This window comes from Bombyx mandarina, chromosome 16 (assembly GCF_030267445.1).
Source record: "Bombyx mandarina strain Sakado chromosome 16, ASM3026744v2".
Classification (NCBI taxonomy): Eukaryota; Metazoa; Arthropoda; class Insecta; order Lepidoptera; family Bombycidae; genus Bombyx; species Bombyx mandarina.
In genome coordinates this window covers 13,896,857-13,906,714 of record NC_143222.1, presented here as the reverse complement: position 1 = coordinate 13,906,714, position 9,858 = coordinate 13,896,857, and the positions used below count along the sequence as shown (strand labels likewise).

Here is a 9,858-nt window from a genome sequence, read left to right as displayed (position 1 = left end):
CTGTTAAAGGTACTCGTGCACACGGTCCAACTGGTGGGAAGCGCCTATCAGATCGATGAATATCCGAACAAAAATGCGGTCACCTATCCTGTGCGTTAGTTCGAGGTCTCAGTTATGTGGTATAGCGGCCGTTCCACCCCTCACACCGCTTATCGCTAGCGACCATAACAGGTGAGACGGGACGGCACAGGACCTATCCGAACGGTTTGCCTGTGTGCCAGTGTGTGCCTGCTACGGCAATTACTTACCGTCTGTTGGGCCGTCGGTTCGCCTGCATTAGACGCCAGTATAACAAACCCCTTCGATCACTTTTTTTTTTTTTTTATTGCCTCGATGTGTGGACGACCTCACAGCCCACCTGGTGTTAAGTGGTTACTGGAACCCATAGACATCTACAACGTAAATGCGCCACACACCTTTAGATATAAGTTCTAAGGTCTCAGTATAGTTACAACGGCTGCCCCACCCTTCAAACCGAAACGCATTACTGTTTCACGGCAGAAATAGGCGGGGCGGTGGTACCTACCCGTGCGGCCTCACAAGAGGTCCTACCACCAGTAGGACTGGACTGGACCAGGATCACTGAACAACAACATAAAACTAACCATGAACAATACAAATATTGTACATTATTATAATCATCGACGGTTGTTCAATAGTCATTTGCACGAACAAAGATGAGTCCACGATATTACATAACTCAGTAACTCTGTTGCGGAGCATGGAACGCCATGACGTGCCGTGACGCACCGTGACGCACCGTGACGCGACGTGACCCTCTCCGTGTCACAGCAGGGCACCGTTGTACGGCACGAGGGAGCTTCTCGAGTATGCCCTAAGAGTGGTGGGTGACCCCAGCCGGTGCGTGGTGCTCGCGTGGTGCAGCCAGTAGCATCAGCGGAGGCCTGCACTGCGCACGCGCCACTCTCGGAACGCATTTCGCTAATACTAGACTCCGTTATACAACAGTCGTGTGTGTACATCGCTGCTGCTCACTAACTTTACTGTGAGTATGTTGGATTTTATATTGTATATTGATCTAATTTCATTTTAATAACGCGATTGCACGCCATATTATTCTAGTTAATATATAAGTACATATTATTATTTAAAGAACTAACTTATTTTGTAAACGTCCGGACTTACGTACTACATGCCTAAAATAACAATTAAAATTAACAATAATTAGTACTTCATTCTCGCACATTATTAAGTGTGCTGTAAGCTCTTCCGTCTATAGAACTGACAATAATCTACTGTTTAGAAGAAAATAAACGACGAAAAATAAAGTTAAAATGAAAAAGAAAATAAATAAAAAAATAAATTTTGAAGACGAAACAGAAATTACAAAGTTTATGCAAACTAAAGGATTACAAAAATCACGTGAACACCAACAACACAAACTCCAGAAATGGTGAAATTTTTTATCGATTCATGGTTTTTTCGCAAAAATACGAGTGTGAAGTGGACCGCACCGGACCGGACCGAGCTCCCTCAGTGTTGGGCGCTCTCCCGCGGCTGTCCCACTACTCCACTACTCCAACGACGAGACTGAACAGTCTTATGGAAGGCTTATGGAAGGTTTCTTACGAACGAACGACAAGCGATAAACGGAATTATCAGTGCGGCGACACTAGGCTGTACGCGAATGAACTTCGAGCGTTAAGTAAGACATGACAAGTTGTGTAAGGCACGCGTGTACACTACGCTCTAGAAACAGACTAGGCTAGGTTTTATAATGTGTGTTGATGTTGTCGTAGAACCCGTATGTGTGTATGTGTGTCGCATGTGTGCGTGGAGTAGCAGGGCGAGTGTTACGTGATGCGGAACGCGAGCTGGACTGAGGAACTCGCCGGCGCCACGACAGCGTACTACCGGGGACCGCCCGCCCTCGAGCCACACTCGACTCGCCTCGAGCAGCCCTCGAGCGTGTGACAGTATTCGTTCCGCGTCATTATGAAGACGCGTTCGACCTCGGACTCACAACAATATCATCCTCGGCTGATCACGCCTTTCGAATCTGAACAAGGGTCGGGCTGCCGCGGTCACGCGCTACACAACATTCAACATGTAACGATATGTCGCACGAGTTGATGCCCGTCATGTGTGACTGCCGGCCGCGACACCTCGGGCGGACGGAGGTGCGTGTGTGGAGACAGCTCGAGACAAGATGGAGTCGTATATCGTATATGATATCGCGGTATCGGCGTGAGAGCGCTCTCCATTGTTGCGTTAGTATTGTCTGCGGAGTTATCTGCATGGGTACGTCGCCGCCGAGCCTCCGCAACCTCGACGTTACGCAACACGCTCATTACGATACCTTCAAAAATATTTGAATGATTCGCGCGCGTTATCTGATCGTCTTGGTTCACAGCGGGTTCGGCTAGTTACGGCTTGTATCTTTGTTCACACCGCGTCGTATTGTCACCTGCACAGTTACTGCTTTTCTATGTGTCTACGAAGAACACCTCGTTATCACTATTGAGTGTGTAAATATCAAGCCCACGATTACTAATATATATATAAAAGTACCTATTATATAACTTTCTGTTTAATATTTTCCAAAAAATACATAATAATATAATTAATATTATAATTGAATGTAATTATTCCGCTGATCTGCCGGTGGTGTTGCGACAGAGATAAAGTTTTGCAAGAGCCCGAGATATTCCCATGCCGGGGCGGCGGGGTGCGGTGTGCGCGGGGCGGGGGTGTCGTTGCGTTACCAGTTACCGCGAACACAGGCCAGCACGAACCAGGTCACTCAACAAATTGGTGCAGAAAACTTGACAAATGAAGCAGTACATTCGTTCTTCTTGCCACTGCCGCGCCGCGCCGCACCGCACCGCCCGCCGCACCCGGCCGCGTCTACCGCGTAGTCTCGGTTGTAGTTGGAATTGTTTGTGGAGTAGCTGCTCTTCTAGCGTGCACTTCGCCCGACAACAATACTACCTCCGACACAAATCAGTACAGTAGTTTGGGGAGAATAGAAACTAGAGTTAGAATAGGGACAAATCTGGGATGTCACAATACTTTTGATAAGTTGTTAGATTTAACTTTGTTGAACTGAAAATGACTTTTATTTAATGTTTAAGAATATTAAATAGTTTAATTTAGGCATCAAAGTTTTGTAACTCATTAAAAATATTAAAAAGTTAATTACCTAAAGCTACCTAGTTAGGTACCTATCTAACAACTCATAGTGCCAGCGGTATCGAAAAACTCTATTGTTCCCATACTACGTACGTAACCGATTCACCCCAAAACCAAGGTGAATCGGGTCAAACTAGTTTTTTCAGTTTTTGTGTACATTTTGTAATGAATTATGTATAATCATATACGCATCGCATAAAAAAATTAAAGCCTTCGGAACCATTTTAATCTCAATTTTATTGGTATTTCCCTAAAAAAAACCATCGAAAATTTGTGTTGGATTTGGAAAGGGATTCGATTGCCCCCAATCTACGGTAGTTCTATATTCACATTATGTAGGTACGGTAATTCAAATTTCGCGCCTTAAATATGTTTTCTGACTACTAATTGTAGTATTTAATCTGCTAGGTACTGCGGGCAGTCGAGTGTAGGAGTGGGAGCGTCCCCATATCTTTATTGGCCTGTTCCCGGGCAACAGTACCGATAGCTAGCTCGTGAAATTGTATTATTACGAAGGTTAATTTCCTTTAATCAACAACTTGCGCCCTAGGCCCTTGTCCACGTAGACTAGACAACTAACGCCAACAGCACCTACTCAACAAGTGTTCAACTATATTTGTCCTTTAACTTGAATATCAAATGTCCGCCAAGTAGCAGCGGCGGGTCGGCGCTCGACTGCACGCCACACGCGCCCTGTGTAGCGTCGTGGATAACGTCACGTCCTATTGACGAGCGTCTGCACGTCGCGCTGGGTGGGTGAAACTGTGGAGTAACAAGAACACGACCTCACTTCCATAGAGACGCACTCCAGCCGCGGCAGCTGGTGGCAAACAGTCGGCGCTCAGCCCCGCACAAGTGTTCAGACCCAGTTAGATCTGGGACCGTGAGGCTTGAGATAAATGAGGAACCAAAGGAACCAGAGCACGTCAACGTGCGCACGTTCTTGACGGTTCAAAACGGTGTGAACTTATTAAAATCACTTTGACTGCGTACTGTGTTCGTATTTACATGCGTGATTATTTTATTAACTGCGATCGGCAGACATGCTTACGGCTTTCCTTATATTAAGCGGTCATTGAAGTGTGTATAACAAACATCACGACGTAAGGAAGGCTGTCCACCGCAACAGCGGCAAGGGATACGATTGGGATCCCACTCTTCAAACATACACACCACTTTTCCGCGGCAGCAGTGGGCAGGACGGTGGTCTGTACTTGTGCGGGCAGGAAATACATACGTCCTACTACTGCTAATTACCGGTTGGCCTCCTCAGTACACTGGTACACTCAGAAAATGCTGATGTCCAATCTCAAATGAGGCCGACGTCGACACCACGAAGTGAAAGCTTATTCCTTCTTCCAAAATCCAGCCCAGGGAAAGCTGGTACGTTTGTAGTTAGCCGGTGCGCCGGAGACAAGTGCACACCTAGTGCATTGTTATTTCACAACCAGATGCAATCTTTCGAATGTAACGCGAGTGGAACTGAAGGATACACTTTAACATCATCTTATTCCGAAAGACTTCTTAACGCGTCTAATGACGTCACGTCTCTGTATTGTCTATCTATATGTTATATATAACCTGTGATGTTACGGGACAGTAAGAGACGGGAGGAGTCCGAGACACGTGACGTAAACTGCAAGCTTATAGAGAAAATATTATCCTCATGATATTGTTAGTTCGCTTTTCAATTATCTGTAACAAAGAAAATGTACTTATAGTTTGTATAAAATAAAACCAAACAAATGTATAAAAAATATGAACGTATTGAATTGAAGGTCTAATTGAAGGTCAAGATACGTGGAAAAGAATACAAATTGCACATGAATTGAGGTTTGCGTCTAACCTGAGGCTGCGTTGTGTGTGTGACCGCCCTGGGGAACGGCAGCCCGAAGCTTATACAGCCTTTTGTTTTTATTAATGAAGATTTACTGGTGTCCCGGAGCTTTTACCAATTTTACAAGAACAGGGACACATACTCTATAATTATTGGCGAGCACATTTTCATTTGATTTCGAACACATTACTGAATACGTACAAATGTATAACACAGCAGCTCGTGGTCTGCGTGCACACAGAAGCCAGTTAATGTCGACAACCATCCCGAGACCCGAGTGACGCCTGACGAGTGACGAGTGACAAGGAACGAGGAGGAACAATTGTCTGGTGTCGGTAGTATTGTAAAAGTACAGCCAAAAAGCTTCCAGCAGCTCGCGTACATTTATAACACTGTCTACTCCGATTGCCTCAACTGTTCTATATCGATTTATACACATCAGGTAGTGCAAGTCGCGTGGAGAGTGCGCGCGAGTACGATCGGCACTACTCTCACTGCTAGGTTGGGTTCGACAGCGGCCTGCGAGCACCACGCACAGACAGACTGCGTGTGCGCGGCGCCTCTGTCGCTTCTACACGTGTTCAAACAACAACATACGTACGCAGACAGAGAGCGGCGGCATGACATTCGCGCCATCCTTGACATTACACGGAGATGAGTGCCGTCCGCTCACTCCGCACGCCAGGGAGGCTGCGCTCCGTTACGAGTCTAGTGGCTGCGGTGAATGGCTGATGCGTGGCCGAGGCTGTGCGACTTACGAATATACCCATGTTGAAGAGTTAATTTCCTCCCGAATATCCAGCACTCTCATCACGCAACACACCATACGATCAGTACGTATATGGACGCGGTTTGTCCTCGCTCCCTTCACTTGCACTTTATGTCCGTGCTCATTTACTGCGTTACTCCTCGACAACGTCACAAGCATCAGGAGCCAACCGATGGAGACCGCGCGTGACATATCTTGTGGGAAGTGTCGCCCGCGCACGGAGGTGCTCCAAGGTTTTATAATTTATTGAAATGTGTGAATGAGCTCGCGGCCCTCTGGGTGTTAAGTGGTTAACGGAGTTCATAGACATCAACAACATAAAGGCCGGCACCCACCTTGAAATGAGCTGTCCCATCATTTAAACCGAAACGCACAACTGCTTCACGGCAGAAACAGGCAGGGTGGTGGTGGTAGCCGGTGCGGGCTCACAAGATGACCCACTACCAGTACGGCTAAAAGGTGCGAAATCTCTAGAGCTAGTTAAGTTGCTAAGGTCGGCCAAAGGGACGTTCGCGTCAATTAATTAGTCGAAATGACAGTTGAAAAAAAACTTGATTTTATATTAAAAATGTTACAGTGTTGAATGTTGAGATAGTAACGATCTTAAGTCACTTACTTCTTTAGTACATTTCCATCGGACGCTTCTCCGAACATTTGATTGAGGTCGTGTGCGCTGTACCTGAAGTTGTGTAAACTTAATAAAAATAAGTCGAAATTGTAACAGAATAATATAATGTTATGTGCAGGGAAGTATAGAAAGCTACATGCGCTTTCGACATATCCGTGATGGATGTTTGTTACTGTAAACTGCGTCACTATCTCAGCGTTCGAGAAATGTATTTAATTATTTAATTAATGCACTTTCTTTCCGACTTATGCCATGATTCATTTCTACAATAAAGTTGTTATTAAATGCTAATTTTACAAGCACTCCGATGTTTCTCACGACTTTTCGTGTCCATGGTCGGAGCTTGTTCCGAGTACCCACGGACGCAACCCTCCAGTATGGAGTCCACAGTGTGAGGTGCACATAAAAGATTACAATTACTGCAGTGCAAAGGCTATCTGTATATATTATCTAAGCTGAGTGCCTTGCACACAATAACCGCAGGTCCACTGGAGCCGCCACAAGTCAGTCGCACCGGCTACTATTGTTTACAAAGATTCTACAAATAAATATAGCTAATGTTCAAATTAAATTCGACTGAATACACATTTTCACAATAGATAAAATATGAATAAAAGATGATTATAAAATGTTTATTAATTAACGCATAAGTAAATCAATGGATTATTTTGTAATTTTGGTTTACAAGAGCGGATTGAGTGCAGTACTCTGTAGGCCGAGTCTGCGCGGCGGCAGTATCTCCCTGTGTGCCGACACGACGTCGAGGACACACAAAGCTGTTGAGTCGGACACTCTCAGAAATTTATTGCTTAGATGGGTGGACGAGCTCACAGCCCACCTGGTGTTAAGTGCTTACTGGAACCCATACACATCTACAACGTAAATGCGCCACCCACCTTGAGATATAAGTTGTAAAGTCTCAGTATAGTTACAAGGGCTGCCCCTCCTTTCAAACCGAAACGCTTTACTGCTTCACGGCAGAAATAGGCAAAATCTGTTGACATCCCAAGTATGTGGGTATGCGGTGTCTATAAACACTGTATTACATATTTGTATCAGGTACATACAGCTTCATACAGCAGGTATAAAATATAGTGTTACATTGAACAACATTGTGTTGTTGTTGTCAGACTTTCCCAGTTAGGATGGCATCGTGCGACTGCCCGATGTCGCAGCCGGGTCCGACCCTGGCGGTGACCTGCGGCGGAGGGGCCTTCATGCTATTCATGGGCCTGCTGGAGGTGTTTCTGCGCAGCCAGTGCGACCTCGAGGACCCTTGTGGACGGACACAGGTACTGAGATCAGTGACGTCTACGTGGGTGAGGCCGTCGCGTCGTCTTGTTCAGTCTCCCTGTCGACGAACAACTAGTAACTAGACTGTACTCAATTTGCATCTACGAGTATGTGACATGCGCGTGCATACAGGTGTGTGTGTGTGTGTATGTGTTATCTATGAAAGCATCTCGTTACTAAATAAAAAATTTTAAAGTACTTTCTTAGTGAAAGCTTCTTCCGCCTCATTGATGTATGTAGTGTCGACTGAAGACTGTCAGTCACACACTGTAGAAGTGAAAGTATTCTATCTCATTCGCTCGCAGGTTAAGTCCCATAGAACTATACTTCTAGTGTGACTGACAGTCTTCATACAGTCACAGTATATTATTGTGTATTGTGATCAGAGGTGCATTTTATTAGATATATGGGTCGTGTTATACTATGTTCCAGTACCGTAGTGACATGGAGTCCGTGTACGACTTCATAGTGGTGGGGGGAGGGTCTGCGGGGTCCGTGGTGGCGGCGCGCCTCGCCGAGGTGCCGCACTGGAGGGTGCTGCTGCTCGAAGCAGGTGCCACGACTATACGACTCTACTCACGACTTCATTCAATATTTTATTACGAATAGAAAGCGGAATGATTAGTAGACTATATCTAGTGCACTAGTAATTGAAATGAGGTGAAGTGACCTGTGGACGCCAGTTGAAGAAAGACGAAACCAGTTGAAGCTTGCTTAATTAATTAGTGGCGTGCGATCATCCTTGGTTCTTGTGACCTCTCAGCGAATAAACAGGTTTTTTATTGCTCTTGTAAGCAGACGAGCATACGGCCCACCTGATGATGAGTGGTTACCGTCACCCATAGACTTCAGCAATGTCAAGGGCAGAGCCAAGCCGCTACATACAGTAAAGTACTCTCCACAAACCTCGGTTGAAGACGGACATGTCATAGCGCTGGAGAAGCACCGTGGAGGGGAGCTCATTCTAAAGCCGGATGGTACATAGCAAAAAAGATATTTTGGAACGCACTGTGGATGAGCGCAGTGGCTCCAGGTAGTATGGATGCACTCTACTCCGGTGGCGGGCGGTGCGATGGTAAAAATGAGATAATGGTATCATCTCAAACAATTCCTCAGATTGGAAATGATTCATCAATAGGCCATGTCTCCTCTATGCACGGTACGCATGAAGCAGCCTCGTGGTCCCCGGTGAGCACGTGAGAGCGGCTCCGTTATCAATACGTGAACGTTGGACTACAGGTTTCGACGAGCCGACCGGTGCCCAGGTCCCATCAATGTTCCTGAACTTCATCGGCTCCAGCATCGACTGGGGCTATCACACTGAGCCGGAGCCCGCCGCCTGTCTCGCGGAAAAAGACAGGAAGTGCTATTGGCCCAGAGGAAAGGTCAGTGAACTTAGAATTAAGCAGATGCAGACATGTCACTGAAGTCCTCACCGCATTGGCTACTCACACTAAAGTAGACATGTCATGGCCTTTTTTTTGCACGGGTGAACAACCTCGCGGCCCATCCGATGTCAAGTACTTACCGGAGCCCATGGACATTACAACATGAAAGTAGTATTAGTAGTGGTGATGGTGGTTTTGGTAGTGGTAGTTGTGGCGGTGGTGGTTATTGTAGTAGTATTACTGCAATAACTTCTTAACGGTCTGCAATGGACTTCTCGACGCTCACTCACCTCAACTCATCAATACTACAGGTCTTAGGAGGAACGTCAGTAATGAATGGAATGATGTATATTCGAGGATCCCATAAAGACTACGACGACTGGGCTGCACTCGGCAATGAAGGCTGGTCGTACGAGGAGGTGCTCCCGTACTTCCTCAAGTCGGAGGACAACAAGCAGGTCGAAGAGATGGACACTGGGTATCACGGGGTCGGTGGACCGCTCACTGTCTCGCAGTTCCCTTACCACCCCCCACTCAGCTACAGTTTGGTCAACGCTGGAGAAGAATTAGGTATGATCATGACCCATCTAATTAGAATACTCTGCCTAACCGTAGGTGCTCTCTGCGTGTCCCGGATGTGAGGGACCCGTGGCTGAAATCGTGAGCCGGTGCTGTCGTCGGGGCAAAGTCTTGTTCATTCTAACTTGGTTATTGACATTTTGTTCTTAACAAAACATCTCGAGAACTGTATTAGAATCCACACGAACCGACATTCTGATAACGTTTCTCA

The 9,858-nt window shown here is 46.2% G+C and overlaps 1 protein-coding gene across 1 annotated transcript in view; it reads left to right on the top strand.

Moving 5' to 3' along the window:
- Positions 1–584: 584 nt before the first annotated feature.
- The window catches only part of Gld (Glucose dehydrogenase), a 16,523-nt gene continuing 7,249 nt past the window's right edge, over positions 585–9,858 (top strand). The window contains exons 1-5 of the mRNA XM_028177354.2: positions 585–1,006; positions 7,518–7,679; positions 8,113–8,233; positions 8,920–9,065; positions 9,380–9,638. Of these exons, the coding sequence (XP_028033155.2) occupies positions 7,533–7,679; positions 8,113–8,233; positions 8,920–9,065; positions 9,380–9,638 (673 nt within the window). The 5' untranslated portion in view covers positions 585–1,006; positions 7,518–7,532. The remainder of the gene's footprint in view (positions 1,007–7,517; positions 7,680–8,112; positions 8,234–8,919; positions 9,066–9,379; positions 9,639–9,858) is intronic.